This window comes from Mycteria americana, chromosome 2 (assembly GCF_035582795.1).
Source record: "Mycteria americana isolate JAX WOST 10 ecotype Jacksonville Zoo and Gardens chromosome 2, USCA_MyAme_1.0, whole genome shotgun sequence".
Lineage (NCBI taxonomy): Eukaryota > Metazoa > Chordata > Aves > Ciconiiformes > Ciconiidae > Mycteria > Mycteria americana.
The window spans coordinates 110,970,256-110,991,861 of NC_134366.1; the positions used below are offsets into that span (position 1 = coordinate 110,970,256).

The 21,606-nt window shown below is 36.4% G+C and overlaps 1 protein-coding gene across 6 annotated transcripts in view; it reads right to left on the reverse strand.

Annotated features, from left to right (window-relative positions):
* ZNF407 (zinc finger protein 407) overlaps positions 1-21,606 on the reverse strand; it is a 355,293-nt gene that overhangs the window by 310,249 nt on the left and 23,438 nt on the right. For 4 of the 6 annotated variants that reach the window (XM_075494274.1, XM_075494272.1, XM_075494276.1 and 1 more), the window contains exons 2-4: positions 18,877-19,011; positions 13,750-18,573; positions 7,837-7,951 (exon numbers count right to left, since the gene is read on the reverse strand). In XM_075494274.1, coding sequence (XP_075350389.1) covers positions 7,837-7,951; positions 13,750-18,573; positions 18,877-19,009 — 5,072 coding nt within the window. In that variant the 5' untranslated portion in view covers positions 19,010-19,011. The remainder of the gene's footprint in view (positions 1-7,836; positions 7,952-13,749; positions 18,574-18,876; positions 19,012-21,606) is intronic. The other 2 variants (XM_075494275.1, XM_075494273.1) reach the window with 1 other exon arrangement.

Sequence of the window (21,606 nt, forward strand, 5' to 3'; positions counted from 1 at the left end):
TTAATCAACTGTATCATGCATGTAGATCATATAGTCCATTAGATGCTAGCTGAGAAGGAACAACAAAGGGGAGGGGTTGGAAGGGGGAGGAATACAATTATGCTGCAAACTGGCATGAAGCAAACAGGATATGAGATGACAGACAAACATATTTTTGAGGATCACTTGGTTTCTAATACAAGACAAAGTGAAAGCTCTTTTTGACAAGCCTACTTGCTTTATATGTACTTCATACTGCCTACATTATATCATTTTTAAGCATGGTAAACTAGAGAAATGGTGCTATCAGGGATGGCAACCTAGTTTCTTCTGCTGCTGTCATCAGTTGTTTGTAAGCCTGTTCTATTCAAAACACCTACCCCGTTGCTGGGACAGCTGACAATCACGTCACAGTTCAAAAGATTTGTGACATGTATTTACCTTGGCTTTAGCCCATAAAGAGAGATTTTGCTTTCTCTCTCCATCTGTATTGAGTGTAACTACTATAATCTGTCTGGCTAATGGGAGTGTGAATTACAGTAAGGAAAACAGGATGAAAGACAACACACCACAGCTAGAAAGACTAAAATGAAATCAGAAGCTGGTCAGCTCTTCCAATTGCTACCATTTAGATTTGTTGATACCTGAAACACGAATGTACCGAGACACAAATTTTCTAGAGAAGCCAGTTCTACCCTAGTAAACTAATCGCCGAGTCTCGAGAAGGTGCCCAGGGTTGTAATAAACACAGAAAGTAAGATTAATTGTCCTGAAGTGCTTAAAATCTATAGGCTTGATTCTGCTTGTACTAAACCCAGTAAACACAATTTCCAGTGATTACAGTGCAAACGGGAGGAAAAATCACTGGAAAGAAAAACAAAGTTAAGGTTTTTAAACAGACAATTTAAACGTGAAAGAAGATGTGGATGCACTGCACGCCGCATCCTCTGAGATGCTGGGGCGTTCCAATGAATTGAGCAGTAACTACTGAAGAAGCTATGCTACTGTAATACATTTGATGCAAGTGAAATTGGACACAAAAAAAAGAGAAGCCCCAACAGATTGATTCAGCAGTCAATTCTTATAGATTAAATTTGGTTAAAATTGAGGGCATTCCAACAACTTACAGCTAAAAGGTATAAAACATAAATCAGAGGCTATTTTTTCCCTTTTTGGGTAACATCCCGCTTCTCTTACCAAACCCTGTACTACTAAGGAAGAGATATTCATTGATAAAGATTAGGATCAGTTATTTATCCCCTAAATTTTAAAGTAAAGTTACTAAAAGCACCAAGGAAAATCACAGCTGAATCAAGAGCCTGATGCAATTCCTACGCATAAATGATTAAAACCAAAAATAAAGCAAATGTAAACCTTCTGAATTCTGGATATAAACCCAAACCATGCAACTTAAGCCTACCAACAAAACAACCCAACCCAAATTTTAATCAAGTAAACCTCTCTCCCTGTGAGTACCAACCACCCGCACCGACAACTCTCAGGCCTCCTTCTTCTCATAGTAACCAAAACTGAGCCAACTTTTCTGGCATCTCCTTCTGCCAACAAAAGGCAATTTTTAACAGTATCTTTCTCAACGCTTAAGCCAATCCGTCTGAACCATGGATTATAAGGACAGAAGTCTCTTTTTCAGTAGGTATACTGAATCTTAGGACTGCCGCTTGCCTTAGCACTAACTGTTAAACTTCAAGTTTTGCACCATCAGCCCGTTTCCCATTAGTCACAACTCCTGCCTTCTCAGGAAGGGCTCAAACCCTCCCTGCATGGGCACAGAAGGCACTTGCTCTCAGAGGTCACGTTCAGATAGTGAGGTGCCTATGGCCTAACAGAAACACACACGTCCTGGACGTCAGAGCGATCTACAGTAAAGTAAAAAAATAAAAATGCATGTCTGTAAAAGCACTAGTTACACGTGCCGCACATATCATAGTCACACCACTGTGCATCTTGATAATTACCATTTGGAAGTGCATTGAATTGGATTGCATGCAGCACAGATATTAGTCTGCATCACTATCTCCAATTCAAATACAAACATGTACTCTCATGAGTATGTCCTTTATATACCTTCTCTCTTCAGCAAGTACAACTAAATCATTATTAGAATCCAATTTACCATGCAAATAATTGGTAAAAACACATTTTATTAAGTCAGAAAGTCAGTCTTGACTTTTCTGTATCAATTGTAATACCAGTCTCAAACAGAAGAATCCTTCCACCGCCTGTACCCAAGTCTTCCACTCACTCGCTTTAACTCCAGCCAACTCCATGGCAGACTTCCAGGCCAAGAGAGTCTCGCACAACACACCGTAGGATCCATACGAGCCGTTTAAAGATGCTGGGAGCTTTTCTGAATAAAAGTAAATTGCTTCCATTTCAAGTAGTTTTCTTACGTAGTAAAAATAGAGACTATGTACTGACGGTCGGGTTTGCAAATCTAATAAAATGACAGATAACTGAACAAAAGGTGGCAAGATAATATAACACATATGTTACCTTACTCCACATATTTTTCTAGTATTTTCTTATTAATTTGTTTAAAAGTGTGTGCAAGTTTGGAAAGCTGTTACGTAGTTCACCTCATTTTCTTTACTGAAGTAAACATAGACACAAGTGTATGATAGGACCAAAGGGCAAAATGCAGAGAGAGCAACTCAGAATAGCTGGATCTGGAGCAGTCATTTCACACGCACTTATCTCTGATCTAAACTGTTGAACCAAATACATATTTTTTGTTTGGACACATCTGTAGGTATGATGTGTGTAATTAATTGTTCATTCAAAAATGCAATTTCATGATGCATTTGATGATTTAGGTATACAACACTTTTAGTTCTCAGAGCTGACTAAAAATAGTGATTTGAATTTATTCCTGCTGCCTACAATTACCCACAACCATGTATTTTTAAATATTTCCAGCCTATAAAAATTACTAATTTTTGCCACTTGTGTTTATCTGCATTTAGACTTTGATTTGGATAAATTAAGCTCTCAAGTGTTCTTTGCTTTATGAAACTCTGCATGTTGTACACTTCAACACAAATAAATGACTTCTACCATTAGAGGTTTAAATAATGTAATGTATTTCATGCTCAGCCTGAAGCTGGATTCCAATGAAGTTGCTAATGCACGTAATGATTAAGTGTAACTCAAATACTAACTGTGTTGTTGAAAACATGACAGGCAATAATTTGGTCTATTATATTCTGCCATTTAATTGCCTAGTACAGACATTCTCTGACACGTTATGAAGCAATGATTTACAATTATTCAAGCTGCAAAGGTCAGAAAGTGACATTATAATCATCTACACAGAGATCCCTTCTAATGCACAAAAACTAGGTAATACCACACAAAAATAGTTTTACTAGACTAGCAACTTTCTATTTAAGATTCCCCAAACTGCACAAGTATAAATAATTAATTTATACTACAGTACATTAAGGCATCCTTGAAAATATAGTGTTTTTCCTGCTCCTACCAATAAGTTTATGAATAAGTCTTTTTTGCTTGCTAAAAGCAATCTTAAGAGCAGGCTTTCACTAAAAGTAGCCTGACATTAACAGTAATCAATTAAAAAAAATCTGAAAATCTAAAAGATTTTTTAGAACACAACACACAGGAGTACAGCCAATTTTTGTGATGCAGCTGGACAAAGTACATTCTTATCTATAAAGTATGAAGATCTATTAGCCACTATGCTCAATACAGGCAAGTATTTTTCTTTAGACATTCTCAAAGCAACCAGTGTCATTAAAATACTGAACTTTATATAGATTAAGATCTCTGAACTATTCTTAGCATTAACAGCAGCAGCAAAAGTGAAGTTATTTCCATGCTTGGGACACTGTAACTCTCCTCAAAGCTTGTTTATATGAGGCTTTAAAAAATAACCGAATTTAGCAAAACACTTATTTAGCAGAGCATCTTATCACATCTCCAGAATTAATTGGGAAATGGAGTTTCAAAGCTAATCGAGAACTGAGGAGCAGAAAGTAAAAAAGATTAATACCTCCATCCACCAAAAGACCAAAACAAAGCAAAAAACCTACCCCACAAGAAAGAACTACTTCAGCAAAATACAGAAAAAAGCCCAACCTTTTCCACCCCATTCCAAATTCCTTTGTGTATACAAATACTTACTTTTGTTCCTTAAAGCACCTGACTGTTATATATGGAATACTATAGATGGAATAAACATAATAAAGACATTACTACAAATGTCCTTTCAATTTTTAGGAAGGTAATAAAAAATGTTTATGTGCATGTTTTAAATACGCAAAATTTTCCTCAAAATGCAAACCTACCTTATACCCATCTTCCTCAGTAGATTTTTAAGAAGTCATAAAGGAGAGAAAAAAAAAGAAAGGAAGCAGCCACTCTTACTTGAAACATGTAACTACATCCCCAAAAATTCTGTTTCTGAAAGCAAAGGCAAGAAAAAGGCAAAGGAATAGTAGATGCATTTTTAAATCAAACATTGCCTATAAATTCTGTTCAAAATCTCAAGTGCAGAACAATGCATTTTTCATGTTCTACCTGAGGCATAAAATTTGAAAAGTGCATAATAAGCCTTTTCACTGCATTTCACCAGGCAAATGAAACAAAAATTTTAAATGCTGGGCAACCAAGATTTGTTCATCCAACCCAGGGTATCAGCCAATTTCAGAGCCAGACTTTCAAAAATTAAATTCAAATATGCACCAGTTTGCTACCCGCAGAAAATAGATACTACCTCTGAAATAATGGGATATATTTTACAGCCATGGGTATAGAAAAGAAAACAATTAACACACATCTGCGATAAGGAAATGAGTAGCAGACGGTTTATTCCAAATGTTAAAACATTAGCCGTGTCCAATTTCTGTGTCATGTAGTTTCTGCTGTGCAGCTGAAGAAAAACAAACCCTGAACTTCAATTAAAAAAAAATAAAACAACACAGCAAAATTACTGCCTTTTTCAACAACTAAGTGAATTATATATTGTGTACTTTGTATCATGTAAATATGAGGATCATTTGGAAAATTGAGACACAGCAAACCCTTCCTAAAACACCACCACAGATACAGCTTTTTCCCTTTTTTTTGAAGACAAAAATTTCCAGAGAATTTTTGTCTTAAAAAAAAAAAAAAAGTGGTATTTTGAGACCACACTACACCACGATGTTGCACTGACATTTCACCTTTAAAAAGTGCCCAAGCAGATTCAAAAGCTTTTGAAACACAATTTATCCTCACAACTAGCAGAGGGCTTATTACTATGAATCTAAAAGTCAGAGGATAGAATATTAACTACTGCAGAAAAGAAAACATAGTGCAGGACCTTCTGTTTGTGACAAAATTACAGAGTTAATGTTCCTGAAAGATCACTTCACCTTTTAAAGCATGATTTTTAAAAAGGTAAAATTTATAGCAATTAAAGCTAATGAAGAAATGCAGCATGAGCTGCTTATGTTCAGGAACTAATAGGTCCACTGAGCATTTCTAAGATTATTTAGCCATCAATGATAATGAATTGACATTGTCAGTGGTGTTAATGTACCAATGCTCTATAGGGCCACTAATCCGATAGCCAATCCTAGCAATTTTATTTTTTTTTATGTTGCTACTTTATTTTTTTAACCTACACACTACCCAATCCTTTCAATTAAAATAGCAGAAATACAGCACAGGCTATTACACTTTTTTCTCTTCTTCCACATTTAAGGATGGCATATTCATTATTTGGACTACAGTTCAAACTGCTCTGGTCATTCCTCCTTCAAATCCTGCTCAATTCTTCAGGACTGTTAGCTAGAGTACAAAAATGTCTTTTCCAATTAAATTGGTGTTAATGTATAATTCTTAAAATACATTTTTGGTGCACATTAAGTGAAATGTGATGATTATTTAAACAGGTATATAAATCAGATTTTTGTGAGCACAGGGTATTGTGGCATATGTCTCTTCAGGTGACTGTTTTGTCATATCTAAATAGCACAGCTTCACATTGTTGATGAAAATTAGCTATACAATACTACACAGAAATGGAAAATGAGTACCTGCTTGGCTACCAGGTATGACATGTCAGCAACATACAGTAAGCAATCAGCTTAGCAAAGTGACTAACATTCAAGTCCACAGTTTAAATCATTCATACACGTTTTGCTCTCTCTCTCTTATAACTGTTGTGAATTGCAGCCGAGAGTTGTGTAATTTCTGAGACTGGTTCTAAGAACATATCAATCCTGAAGTGAAGGAATGAGTTTTTGAAAAAGTGAGGTACTGTGCCAAATACTAATCATTTTAATTCTCTTTGTATAAAAGATAAGGTATTAGCTATTTTGAGATATTTTTACTTTTCCTCTCACGATAACATAATATGAGGATTTTTCAGTTTAAGTTAAAAGGGAATTGAATAAAGAACCATTGTCAAGTTTGTTGACAACTTCTAAAGAACAGTGCTTATCCTTAGCTAAACAGTTTTGTGGATCTGTAGTCGTTAACTAGCTTCCATGCCAAATTCTCAGCAATTCATATAGCAGAGATAGTAAATAAGATTTTTCAAACAACATAAAATAGCCTACCACGCATAATGTTCATTTTAAACATGCTGCAAAATAAAGAGTATCACAAGTTGTTCTACTACTGATATTCAGTGGACTTAAGAATTAGGCTCATACATTTTTATTTCTTGTTTCAAGAAGTGAGCAATTAATTTTCTTAAGTGAGTAAAAACATCCAAAGTATCTCATAATGCTGCATGCAAAATTATTTGAAAAACAGAGAGATGAATTGGTGAAAATCACTCAGCTGCATCTTCAGCTGAAGATTCACTTGTCCTTTAAAATGTGTAACTCACTTTGTCCTGCAGTGGATCAGTATACTAAGGCTAAAAAAACCCCTCCTGCTGAATATTATCCCCAACAGCACACCGCACCATTCATGTGTGCACTGCATCATCTCATTGAACCTGTGCTGTTCTACACATTAGCCATAAGACTGCTATAGCAGGTTACATAGGTTTGAGTAAAATGTTTTTATATGATGCATATATTAGTTAATTTCTCCAGCATAATAACATTAAAATATATTTTTAATCAGAACTAGGGTATTAAAATCCAACTTTGAATGTCCTATGATGTACCATATATGCCATGGCATTTTAAAACCTTTTAAACATTTCTGCTAAATTAATTAGTTTTGCATTAAGGAGTCTCAATGCCTCCTATTAAATGCAACACATTTGAAGGACAATTAAACATTATGAACGATCCTTCTGAGGAAATAACGATTAAGTAAAAAAGAAAAACAAGATTTTTTGGGTAACAAACAAGAACACAAGCATACATAAAAGACTTCAATTTATTTTTAAAGTCTTATGCCTGCAATATTTTAGATCCGTTTGTTTGAAAAATCAGTCTTCTGTTTTGTTTTCGTAAAGAATGAAAACCCTAATGGAGTCCAGAAATCTGTTAATGGTACTAAAATTATAACAGTATAGCAAAAGAAAAAACCCCACACAGTAAAGTCTATATTATATATTTTTTATGTCTTTAAATGGAATTTACAGTTCTCCCTGGCAATGTGAATGAACATCCTATAATTTAGTCAATTTACAGATTACAGGTTCAAATTGACCTTGTAGCCCATAAAATTGCTCATCTTCAGTGCAGGATTAGAAGTGGGAAAAGAATGTCATAACTGTATTTAAGGAATTTACCATAACAATGGAAAGGAGGATATGCATGCATAATTTTAGCCACTCTTGCTCACATCACAGTTTTCAATTCTGAAACAATGCATATCCTGCACTCTTCTCCTGGTTAACCATGGTGGAGACTGTTTCAATTTACTCACCCACAGACATGACACTTGTATTCCCTCATCCCAAGGTGCCTCTTGACATGGTTTCTGGCATCTCCGAGCTGAGCTGTTGCAAAGTGGCATATCTTGCACTTGAATGGCTTTGATCCTAAGTAAAATTTAGCATAAGATATGAGTTGAATTAGAATAATATATCACCCACAGTTAAAGAAATAAAAAATCCTGGGGAAAAATAACCTTTAAAAAAGACTATCCCACATTTAACCTGTTTGAGATTTTTGCCTAGCAAAAAAAAGTATCATCTCGTACATAAATTTATAACTCCCAGGACACAGGCAGTATATACTATACATTACTCATTAAAGTTTGCTTAAGTTCAAGATCATAGAAACAACTCTCTTAACTTTTAATAATAATTTACTCTTTTTTTTATTTTTAAAAAACCCACAAAATATTAAAATGAGAAGACAATATAGTAGGCAGATAACCTTTCAACAAGACAGCAAAAGTTGTTCTACATCTTTCCGCATTTCCAAATGCTGAAACTCAGGTAATGGTCTTAAAGTGGCTTGATACTGGTGTAAACTGCAAAATGTACTTGTTTTTTAAGCAAATATATTTAAAGTAAAGTAATTTTACAAGTCTTCCGACTTTGAATAGATTTCACATTAGCATTGGTATTTCAGATTTGTTCTGTCACACACAGAAAATGATTCATCACCTAGCTATTGTAATGACATGCAATGTATGAATATACAGTGGATAAAATATTATGCAGTTATGACTGGTTTATGGTCAAGAATTTATGATTATTCTGCAAACCAGAAGTATTGACATTTTGGCTATTATTTATTTCAAGAACAAACTTTAATATTAAATGTCTACTGCAGACCAAAGAACTCTGAAATTATTTCTCCAAGGAAGAAGTACCAGCCTATTTCTCGTATAACATCAGTTCAGCAAAAAGTCAAATTATTTGTCTATCTTAATTAACCATGATCCTCTCTCAAGGATGGAAAACTTTTTTTTTTTTTACTGAAATAGTTAAATTGGGCACGCCAGTCCCCATGCTATCACGCAGCAACACCATTCTAAAGCATGCTGTAGCACTTTCCAATTTTCTGACCACTAAATCCTTAAATCAGTAAATCAAAATCATAGAATTGCAGTTAAAAGTAAGTACAATATGGTCACAGAGTCTCCATATTATGTTTAGTATATGTTTTGTGAAGTATTTCTTCCAATACAGTTAAGCATAATATGAAATATGTGATCTTTAATAAATATACATAAAGAGGTCTGATAAGAAAAATGTTGCCCTATATCATACTTGATCAATGAACCTTTTTGCTTTGCCCTTGAAAACAGAATATCCTCCAAGAATCCATTGGTGAAATTGAGGATCTTAGTAAAAATTTTTAGAGTCTTAAATTTCAATTTAATTCCCAAAAGCTGACGAAAAATGAAGCATTTAATTTTAATCTTCTAACTGAAATAAAAAAGTCAACAGTACTAAGCACGGGCAGACAAGGTTGAATATTTCACAGTTCAATGACAATGAAGCCAGATCTCTTAATACTTCCATTTCTACTGTTGGAAGTAGATGTAAAATATATTTAGCACCTGAATGGTTATATCTAGTCAGCTTTATATGTTTAAATGTCAAAAGCAGGTTGAGACTGCAGCTAACAGCAATCACATTCTATCAATCACACTGAAAAAGCCCCATTTATTTAAATGATCCTGATAAAACTAAATTAATCATTAATTTGGTGACATTTCAAATCAACACTGCATTCTATAAAGAGACCCATGCAAATAAAAAACAGCCTATCTTTGCATTAAATAAAAGAGTATTAAAAGTTGATGTTTTAACTTATGATCTTAAAGACTAATTGCACAATTAATAACATCAAGACCACAGTCAGAGAGGATTTTTTTTAATCTATTGGTGTTTATACTGCTCTTTTTTGTTATAGAATTCAAATACCATGTGGATTCAATCCTGTGTTCCCTTAGTTTCTCTCCTACTGATTAAATTGTAAATTCGTTCCTCATTCTGTTACTGCAGGTGTCCCGCAGGGCTTCCATACAAGACCTTTGCTGGCTTCCATTTACATGACTCCTTTGTGAAAAACTCGAGTTCAGACCAATCATAGCTACAGTGTGCTGACAATACAGAAATGTATTATTCTGTTGACTGCTCTCATCCAAAAATCACTGAGGCCTTGAGGTTTTTTTATTTATTTCTCAGATCCAGAGCTGAATATCTGTTAACATCTCCACTTAAACTCCATGAAAATTCAAGTGCAGGCAGGCTCCAGTCAGTACTTATCACCTGAAACAAAAGCAGTGCATCTCCCTTCTAGGTTGCTGTGTCAAATTTGTTCCAGTATGTTCTGGGATGGAAACAACAAAGTATAATTTCATACTTAAGATGAAGGCATTAGACTAAGAGTTAAACTAATGGGGCAAAAAATCCGTATTTACCATAAGGCTATCTGAAACAATGTTGAAGCAATTAACCATTTCTTAGCCATATTTATAGTATCACAAGCTTTAATGGTTCTCATATGCTGGGTTAAATGTGATGCTATTTGATTCACACTTGGCTTTTAGTGAAAAATGAGAAAAATACTTTCAATATAGCATCTTTGCAACCATATGACTTTATAAAAAAAAAAAAAGGCAACGTAATTACTTTACCCACAAGTTATGTCATGGAAAAAAAGTGTACATTTTCTGATGGTAGCAGTAAGCAATAAGACTCTTAACAAGAGAATTGGGAAAAAACCCCAAACAAACCAAAAAAACCACCAAATTGAAAATAGAGTGAATTTAAGAGTCCAAGACGGACAGACACAAACCATGCTACTGTTTTACAGCGAAGACTGGAGTTCATAGTCTTTATTTTACATTAAGACAATAGAGACTCAAAACTATAAGAAAAATTCACTCCCTCATCTTTAAGCCAGCCAAAGGCAACATCATCTGCACCTGCAGGCATAGCTGCGTCCCTAGCTCAGGCTCAATGCAAAGTGAGCAGAGCCACATGAAATATCATCATACCATTTCCTCCTACGTTTAGGACATGGGGAGTAAGATACCACACTTACATTGAGAAAACCTTCCATTAACTGAGAAATCTGATGAGAAACGAAACAAAGATGATGTGGTTGCAGGTGATTTTTCCTCAGATGTTGATTGTTAATTAAGTTTATGGGACCTGCACCAACTGCAAACTAAAAAGTCTTCCACCTCTACTACTCCTTTTATTTTCCTTTACACTTCCTCATTTTCACTTGTCAACATGTGATGGACTTACTTGTTATCTCCTCTCTAGCAAAGCTTCCATTTCATTTGCAACGTGAAAATCTCCTACATTATTTAACAGTATTTTGAAACATTATTTTTCTATTAATGGAAATCATTAGTTGTATCTTTCTACAACCTTCCCTTCCCTTCCCCCCCCACCCCAAACCATCACCAATTACTCAATTAAAAAAAAGGCAAGGAGTTGGATACGGTTACACATACATACATATATAAACACATATATGCACATCTGGATGCCAAAGAAAGATTTTTTTAAAAAGCACATAATCAGAACAATAAATGGGAAAATGTGCAGCTCTGTTCCTACTGTGTACCTGGTCTTACCCTGGAACAGATGAGAAGCTAAAAATACTGTACTCGGCCTCACCAATGTTATAAGCCAGTATATATACAGTTGGTGGAGTAGGTCAGTTCCCTCTGCCACCACTCCCAATAACCCAACAATGGGTTCCACAAAGGAAACCACAGATACGAAAATACAGATTGGAAGAGAAAGCCTTCTTCCCATTAACTATCAATAAAAGTCTCCACATTACTGTTTATGTGAATAAGCAAAGAATCAGAAAAGCATTTCATTTAAAGGTGCCGTGAGAAAGAGGGCAGATGAAACTGTAACCCTTCTATACCCCCTCCACGAGCACCACCGAAAAATGACCTGCAAAATGAAACATATTCTTTTACTGCTTTGTATATTTAGGGCCATCCAAAAGCACAATAAAAATATACTTCATGATAAGACCTACACACAAGATGTTAAAAAGTACACTAACTTTTACTAAATGTTACAATCAATGATGTAACTTATGTAAGTAGGGTTGCTTTGTCATATATTGATAGTTACCTCACTTTCACATCCACATTAACTTGATTTTAAATGCAATTAATACATATAGTCAAGGAAGACTAATGGACTACATTCTGCACTTAACCTGGTGGACATTTTCAAATGGCACAAGTGACCAGTGCAAACCTATTTTGCATTGTAAACGACTAAATAAATCTTAATGGATTAAGAATGATCAGCTATCAACACACAAGGGAAATTAAGTGCTGAAATGCCTACATTGATTATTTTAAATTATTAGCCTTACTCTGTTCTTGAATTTGTATGCTTTTAGTGAGCTTTAACACATTTACAAGACTTATTGACTATAATTACAAGAGAATTCAAGTAATGGACACATCAATTATAAGCAACATGTCTTGACCAGACAGTTGCATAAAGAATTCTAAAGAGAGCTCCATTAGCATCCTCCCCCTTAGTTTTATTCAGTTTTATCTGCCGTAAGAGGGCATATTAAGGGCTTATACAGCTGTTCTGACCATGTGAACACGAGCATCCCTCTAAAGACTTAACACTGCATTCAAAGTTGGATATTAGCTGAAGCAATACAGATAACTACGTTATTGACAGGATAGAAGTAATGCTGAAAGTATTAAGTATGTGAGTTATTGGTATACATGAATACTGCAGTTATAGTAAAATACTTTGAAAGGTTTGAAATACAATGTCTGTGTTCCCCAAGATTAATTTTAAACTTTGTTGTCCAGTCACGCCCTTGCCTTTTCATAAAAACCTTACAAAACTATTTTAGGATTATGCCAGGAATTACCATTCTTTTATGTTTCTTTTTTCTTACCTTTTTGTTCTCTTCCTTGTAACCATGCACTAAGTTTCAAATACTGCATGAATTTAAACTATAGCTTCCATAATAAGCCATTATTTAAAAGTACAGTAAAATAAACCTTACAGTTTTAATGAAAATATGTTCATTGAAATGTGAATTTATTATTCAAATCCACTCATAAATTCAACCATGGAGACACCACTTGTCTAAGCAGAGCTCAGTGATTTAGAAAAGCTGTCTATTTAAAATAAAGAATGTATGGCAGGTTTATAGAAACATCGCAGTGAATTTTTACATAAATTTAGAACTGCAGCTTATGCATTTTTCTACAAAAATGTTTTTAAATTTTCCACTTAAAATTAAACATAAAAATGAATTGAAAGTGTGATCAGCACAGAACTAAATCAGATGCTACATCCCTGTACATCACATCAGCCTTACACACTACCTTCAAAAAGGCTGACCGATTCCAAATCCCGTAACTTATTTCTACAAAAACCTCTTGATGCTTCTTATTGGTATTTGTTTAGGAATGATGTAGTATCAAATGTCTGTGCTGAAGCATTATGTAATGCTGCAAGTGTAACTGAATTGAAATGAAATAAACAATCTGGATATTAAATGACTGCAAGGAAGAGGAAGTTAGAAAGAACAGCTAATTGTTCTCTCAAACCACCACGGCTTCATTATATAAATGTAAGAACCAATGAATGGTTACAATTTAGATTAAAGGGAAGGAAATCTCTCTATAAGAAACAAAAAGCAGAAGGGTGACTGCGCTTAAAGTGTTCTTACATTTTTTGGCCTTTGATCACTGTATTTTCATACCCCTTTAGGTAATTTTGAATTTCATCGGGGGCTCATCAGGCGATATGAATGCCACTTCATAAGAAATGTTAAAGAGATTAACAAGCAGAAAAAGACCAATGGTATAATTCACTCTGTTTGAAAGAGACCACTTGCAAAGAGAGCGTTTCCATACCTGTATGGGTACGGATGTGAGCTAGGAAGGCCATGGAATTGCTACTTCTACACATCTTCCCACAATACTTGCAGACATTGCCTTGATTCTCTTCCCTCTCCCTGTTTATTTGCTCAGTGTCTTCCACAATGTACTTATTCACTTCCCGCAACAGCTCTTCATGTTGCTCTTTGATGTGGAGAAACAAGCTCTGCTCCGAATCGAAGGGCTCCGTGCACTTCACGCACTTAAAGGTAGCGCCTCCTTCGGGCAGCTCCTCCACGCTTGCCTGCTCGTTTCGCATGTGCCCAGCGCTGGCCAAGTGCTGGTGAAGGTTGCTCTCTGTGTAAAATGATTTTCCACAGAGTAAACAATGAAAATGTTTTTCTTTTGAAGGATGTTTCATGGCTATGTGAACATTTAGTCCGCTCAAACCATCTGCTAGAAAACCACAGTCATCGCAGCGAATACGTGTCGATTCGCTAAGGGAAATTCCTTCCGACTTCTTCTTTTTCCCACCGCTTGGTGAAGGGTCTGCTTTCTCTGTGAGCTCACTAATTTTCACTCCACCTGATATCTGTCCTTCAGCAGAATGGTCAGCGGCCTCCCCATCTTGATGGCTTTTTAACCTCACTATAGAAGAATCAAACTTGCCAAAATTTTGCATTGCCTTTCCTTTATCATCAGCACTGATAACTGTTCCTAAAGCCTCATTACTACTTTCTTGCATGCCCTCAGCTGTTGAGCCATCTGCCTCCCAAACATTGTTATTTATAGTTACTTCTGCTTCATGTTGTGCTTCCATAAGGGCTTCTTCCTCCTCCCCAGTAGGATCCTCTTTGAAACTTCTGTCACCCTCTAAACTATGTATATTTTGTACTGTTTCTCCAATGTTTCCAGCAAAATTGGATTGCTCTACTGCACTACTTGTTTCTGGAAGAGTTAGCATAAGTGGGTTATTTTTTTCCAGTGATATTTTTTCGAGAATGTCTGTGTTTCTACGCTCTACTTCAGGGTTTTCTCTATTTGCTTCCAATCTTTCCTCACCTTTTCCTGAATTTAAGTTTGTGTTGCTTGATCTACTTCGATTTTCTGCAATGCAATCACCATCTGAGTTGAGCAGCTCCTGACCATGCCTACTTTTCTGCAACTCACAAGTACCTGTTTCTTTAACAACCGATACTTCCTTGTCAAGTTTAACAACTTTATCTTTCTGAGGAGTTTGCTGGAATCCTTCACAAAAAAGGTTTTCTCCTCCATTTTTAGACTCCTCTTCAAGTTCACCTTCTACTGCATTTTGGGAATCACCACCTTTAGGCATTCCTGGAGATGCATTTTCATCTAAGACAGTACACTCAGTTAAGCTTTTACTCATATGATCACCTTCTGCTGTGTCATTGGCACATTTTGTGTCACCTAAAACAGTTTTCGATTCTCCTGCACTGGGATGGTGCTCCTCTTGAGACAAAGCAGTGCCTTCTTTAGTGATATTTGCTGTGTTTGCTTCCTCCCCAGAAGAAGAATAAACATAAGATTCTCTTCTAATTTTATGTTTCTCTGTTGCTGCATGCCTAATCATCTCTCTGCGAGTAACAGCATAGTAGTCACAAGCCATACAGTAGTATTCAAATTGTTTTGTATGTTTTCGCTTCACATGCAGCTCTAAAGAAGAAGAAGAATGAGCAATGAAGCTGCAGTGTACGCACTTCTTGTCGTTTGCACCCATTGCTCTTCTCTGGAAGCATGGGTCACCATCTTGAGTAACCCTTGCTGGTTCCAGAAATATACGTTGGTTTATATTTAATGGATTGCTAGTATGCTCCAAATCTGGCAGCCTACTGGCATTTACAACTTTTAGCTCAGCATCTCCTTGCTCAACTTCCTGATTGTCTAAGACAGAATTTTCCAAATCTGATGACTGGCTACCATCCTCAACATGTTCATACAAGGCAGTCATGGGGCTGTTAACCTTCTTGCTCATGGATTCAAAAGTACCTCCTTCAGGGTTAACGATGATCTCTGAGTTCTGTTTTCCATGTCCTTCTATTTCAACACGACTTTTGTGTTTTTTGGTTGCACAATGGCGTTCCATATCTCCTTTGGTTACAGTGTAATAATTGCAAACCTTACACAAATAGCTGTACTGATGACTGTGCTTTCGTCTGATGTGAACAGTCAAATTTGTAACACTGGAGGCCAAAAGACCACAATGGGTACATGTCCTAGAAATAGTGCCTTTGAGTTTCCCTCTTTTGGGTGCATTAGATAAAACCAATTCATTGTCAACAATCCTTTGATCAAGTGGAACAAATTCCTTATTTCTCGATATGTTTTCCACAGAGGAGGATGAAACATGTATAATTTCTTTATCTAACTCTGTATTCCCACTCCCAGAAATGGAAGGATCCAGCACTGTTTTAATACCACCAACACCAACACAAACTTTTTCAATACATTCTTCAAAACGTAGTCCAATGTTGTTTTTCCTGGCATTTTCAAGGTGCTTGCTTCTTTTGATATGCTTCTCCATTCCTTCCTTACTCAGTGAGTAGAGATTACATGCTTTGCAAAGGAAGTGATACTCCTGTGCATGTCGGAGTTTTATGTGCCTTGTAAGAACTGTGGAAGATCTTGTCTTATAAAAACACTTTTTACATTGAAATTGGGTTTTATTCAGAACAGAATGCTTTAGTTCATTTCTATGATTTATGAAGGAAGAGTCTGGAGTTTTTGCTTTCATTGATACTTCCATTTCCTTTGCAAGATTTTGGCTATTGTTTGATACTGAGTCAGCATAAGTTACCACTTGCACGGTCTGATCACTGTTACTCAATGGAGTAGCTTGCTGAAATAATGAACCATCATGTTTCTCACTTTTTTGATGATTTATCAGCTCTTCTTCCATCTGAAAAAAAAGAATGCAAGTTGGACAACTATGGGACATATTATGCGCTTCACTCATGTGGCTTCGAAGGCTCATCACATTCAAGCTGGTAAATGAACAGAGTTGACAATTAAAGCTACAACCACCCATCTGGTGTTTACTGTCCTGACAGTGTTGCTTCATGTCTTCCCTGACTCCAGAGGAATAACTACACATCTGACAATGAAACTGGATCCTTTTTGTATGAAGCTTTGCAACATGAATTTCCAAACTTTTTCTGTTCTGAAAAACATGACCACAATCAATGCAAGTATGAAGAACACCATGATCAGCAGTAAGTTTAGCATCAGAATCTTTAGTATCTGTAGTGCTGGAAGAAGGGGTATTTGGCTTATCTTCAGTAAGATCTTGAATTTCTGAAGTAGTATTACAGTTACTTTTAGCATCTGTTTCTAATTCTGTATGTGACATAGGGCTTGAATCACCAGGTTTAAGCTGTGTGCTGGAGATATGCTTCATGTGTACTCTCTGAGTTTCAGACTTGCCTCTCTTACTATTACCCAACAAATTGTACCTTCTTTTAACCTGCCTTTTTAATCTAAAAGACCTACTCTGTCCAAATGAAGACCTTAACAAGACAACATTTCTTTTATGTTCCGGTCTATCAAATCTCCTTGTCATGTTTAAACTGCCAACTAGCTTTTTGGTAGTTGGAGGGAGTTCTGTTTTTTGCAAGGTATTTTCTGAGGGTCCTGGTATTCCTAGTTTTTCAGTATGGACTTCATAATTTCCTTCTATACCGGAAGAAAGCAACATTTCTTCTGTCATAGTATCTGTTTTTTCAGTGGGAACATTTGAAGATGGTATCATTTCAACAAGTCCAGTGCCATCGTTTTGTTTAGACAAGCTTACTTTTGAGCCTTTCAGTGCACTGCAAACACTTAATTCTTTTGCATCAGCAGTTCTTGCCCTTAATTTATTGGTCCCAGGTTTTGCTCTGACACTCCTCTCTTTGGTTGCAGTAGATTGTTGTTTTTTAAAGGATTTTTTTGTCAATATCTGTACAAATCCTCCCCGTGCAGCAAGATTTTCGCGTCGAAGGTGCGTCTTGCCAAGGAAATGAGAATTTAGGAGATTTTCCTCAGCACTCTGAAAACCACAAAGATCACAACAAAATATCTTCGATTTCTCATGATCTTGCTTAACATGCATATGTAATGTTGAACTACATTCAGCTGTGCAACTACAGTGAGGGCACGTTTGCTCTTTGGATTGTTTAGAGGAGCTTTCTCGTTCATGTTTTTCCATATCAGAGCAGGAAGGTAAACCCTGATGACTCATTTGGCCTTTAAGATCTTTGTCTATGTTTCCAACTGTATAGCCAACACTGATTTTTTCTGAAGAAGATAACTTATCAGGAACAGCAGCTAGCACCTCTTGTGAATGTTTATTTTCCTTGTGAATTTTCAATATGGCACCATCAGCACATTTGAAATCACACTGTAGGCACAGGAAATTTGAATTAAATATGTCATCACCAAGACAACTAGTGACTCCTTCCTTCTTTACAGCTCCAGCTACTATACTACCTGCTTCTCCAGCCACGACTTTGTGCAATTTCCTTTCACTATCTTCTGAAGAACTCCGCTTTCTTTTTCTGGAGACATTTTCAGGTTTGTCTGCTTCAACAACATCCAGGTTTGGTGATCCTGACAGTGCCCTTTTGTTTGTGCCATTCTCTTTTCTTTTCTTTTCAAGGTCCCTGAACACTTCATCTGATATAAGCCTTGTTTTCTGCTGAGACGAAGAGTTACATCCAGCATTTTCTCCTGATGTATTTCTCTGGGATTCTTCTGTCAGCTCAGTTTGTAAACTCTCATCAACATCATCTCTCTTCTTATTTTCCTCCCCATCCATTCTTAACATTGATATTATCAATTGTAGATCATTTGGCTTAGTACCTATAAAACAAAAGAGTTATTGTTAGTCTTTTATGCACAACCGAAAGTTAAAATACTCAAGTAAAAAAAAAGCAATATAGCAAATTAAAATCATGGCAGGAAGACAGACACAATGAAAGATACGAGGCTACATTTTCAGCATGGTGTCTAAACTTACGACATCTAAAAATCAAACCAACTTCTAGGCACTTGGTTACAGAGCTCTCACTGTGATGAGCACTGTGTGAGTGAGCACTGGCTTCAACAGTTTTTGTGTAATCAAGTAATTTGCTACATGCTTAAACTTGAGCAGAAAAGCCTAACCTTTGTTTCTGGAAGTATTTTTAGGACACAAAACACTAACAGCTTTCAGGGAACCAGCCACGGGATGTTCAACTTTTCCTGAACTAGAAATCCAGGTTCCCAAATTTAAAAGCTCCAAGGAGGAAATGACCATGACTGCAACAACAAGCAGAACAAACCCAACATAAATGTTAAACATTGTAAGTATGAAGCTTTCTTTCCTTCCTCTGCTTAGATTACCTGCTAAAGAGAAAGAGGGAGAACACAAATAGAGCCATGTTCTAAAAGAATATGCTGCAAGTATGGTTCCCCATCATTCCTAAAATATCCTCTAAAACTTCATTTCCCCATTGGGGAGAGGGGAAGGAGAAAGAAAGAAAAGGTCATGAAACAGCAGTGCAGAGAAGGGCAGCATCTTTGAACCCCAGCACAAATTCTAACCATCCAAATCCAGTTACCAAAAGCTTTTGCTCAACTGCCCAGTGTGACCTTCCTGCTCCCAAAAAGATGTCACCACTAGAAAACTGATGCTACCAACACAGTTTATAAGAGGGATGGGGGTGGGAAATCAAATCTTGACATTTATTACCTTTTCATTTTGATATGAAGCGATTGAGAATTGAAAATGCATTTCATTTTAACAGATGATTAAATACTAAATGTTTATCTATGTGCTTTACACTATGATTTAAACATCAATTTGCTGCAGATCCAAGTATCCAGTTTTTGTTCAGTTACCCATTGAATGAGGCCATGACCACAATTGTAAGTACTTCCTGACAAGATTAAGTAATTGCAATGTTGATACAGACAACGCAGAGTACAAAAAACTATTCAAGTACATGCTAAAAAAAAAAAAAAAATTATGCTTATTTTTGAGGACAAAATACGAAAGTATTAAACTGGGGAAATATACTCAAATCAATTGGACTTATTACCTATGGAAGTAAAAAAAAGCTTTTCTGCTTAATAATAATTTATGGAAGGCCTGTAGGGAATTGAGAGCAGAGCAGTTGCATACATTGAACAGTTCTTCAAGCGTAGGTCTCTCATTGAGCTAAAGTACTGACCAAACATATACCAAGCTAGCTATACCTAGAGAATAACCACCTCTAGATCACAACAGCCCTTTGGAGGATCCAGATATTGCTTCTCTAACTGTGGTTTTCTGATTCTTATACACTATTAGTTTTCTTTGTTCACTAAACCATGACAGAAACTATCACAATCACTCAGAAGTAAAACAATCAGGTCTATATTCTCAGCTGGTGTAAGTCAGCATATTGTCAGTATGTTCAAAAACACTACAGCAACTAATAGCAGAGGAGGATGAAGCCTTTGAAGTGCAAGCTTACCCTGAAAAGGTTTATGAGCACTGTTTGGGATACAGAAAAAAAGATCAGATTAAAATTATGTTGTTTAACTGCAGTACAGCTTTATTTATATAACTTGGGAAATATCAAGAAATTACTTCAGTGATGCGTGCCACAAGTCCATCCTTAACTGTTTGCACGCAGCAGCCGTGGGTCCTTTGCCTCACTGCACCTCCACAGCAGGTTCCCAGCCCACCCCTGAGACCTAACCACTCTTCCCTTGCATGGCCTGGGGAAGAACAGCAGTTTTTTCTTTGCTGTATAAGACAATTTGCAAACTCAAACCAATTCTCCACCTTCTTTATAGGGTACTTTCCTCTCAGACCATCTGATTTATCAGAGAACCTGTCCAGCAGTGAACTAATACCTGCACTGGAAATTTCCACTATCACAGGCTGTATCGGGATAATTAGGGGTTTCTCCATCAACAAAAATTCATACATTCAAGACATATTAATAAGTAGGGGACTGGTGGCTCCACACCATACTCTCTTCTGACATGCTTCATGCCCATCTAAAGCCATTCTATAATTTGATTCAAACCTTAAAGTGCTGTCACACCTAGATCAACCTCTGACAAATCTCAAGCCACTTTCAGCCAGAGATACAGTAGTCACCGGAGGTGGATGCTTCCCAGCTGTCACAGGCAGGCATCAGCAGTCTCAGAGCATGCCTTTTCTGCCACACCAGCGCAGACTCAGCTCATCTCCACTAGCCACCCACACACCTCCAAAAAGATGGCTGATTTTTGCATACAGTACCTGCAGGCTTAGCCTGACTTCTCAGCATTTGTTCGCTAACTCTCCAGTAGAAGTTCCTCCTGCTCTGTGCTCTACCAAAAATCCTGGATCACAATCGCAGTTCTGGCGTCCAACCTTGTCTTCAACTCAACTTATTGCATCAATAAAGGATTTTTTCAAGTGCTTAGGAAAAAAAAAATTATTTCCCTTATTTTATCTTTGTAAACTGTAGTCACAAGCACAAACTAATTGCTAGGCAAGTGGAAAATGCAAAAACACAAATCTCATAGGTGCTGCCAATAATTTCAGTATGAAATTAAAAGTCACATATGTAATACAAATATGCAAAGGAGCCTTACGCCCCAGCCTTCTTGCCTAATTCCTCCAGTTCTCCAAGTCAACAGTAAATGGAGACACTTATCTCTGCTTTCATTTCATGATAAACTTCTAGCATGCAGACAGGGGAAGCACTCCGCTTCATTTACAGGCAGTACTCCTAATGAAGTCAACAGCCTCACGTCTATCCCCACAACTAATAACAAGTATTATCAAGGCAATAGCTCCTCGGCTGCCCAGCACAAGTTAGGTGTAGCAACAATTGATGATACGCCTTTACTAGTTTCATCTCTACCTCACAT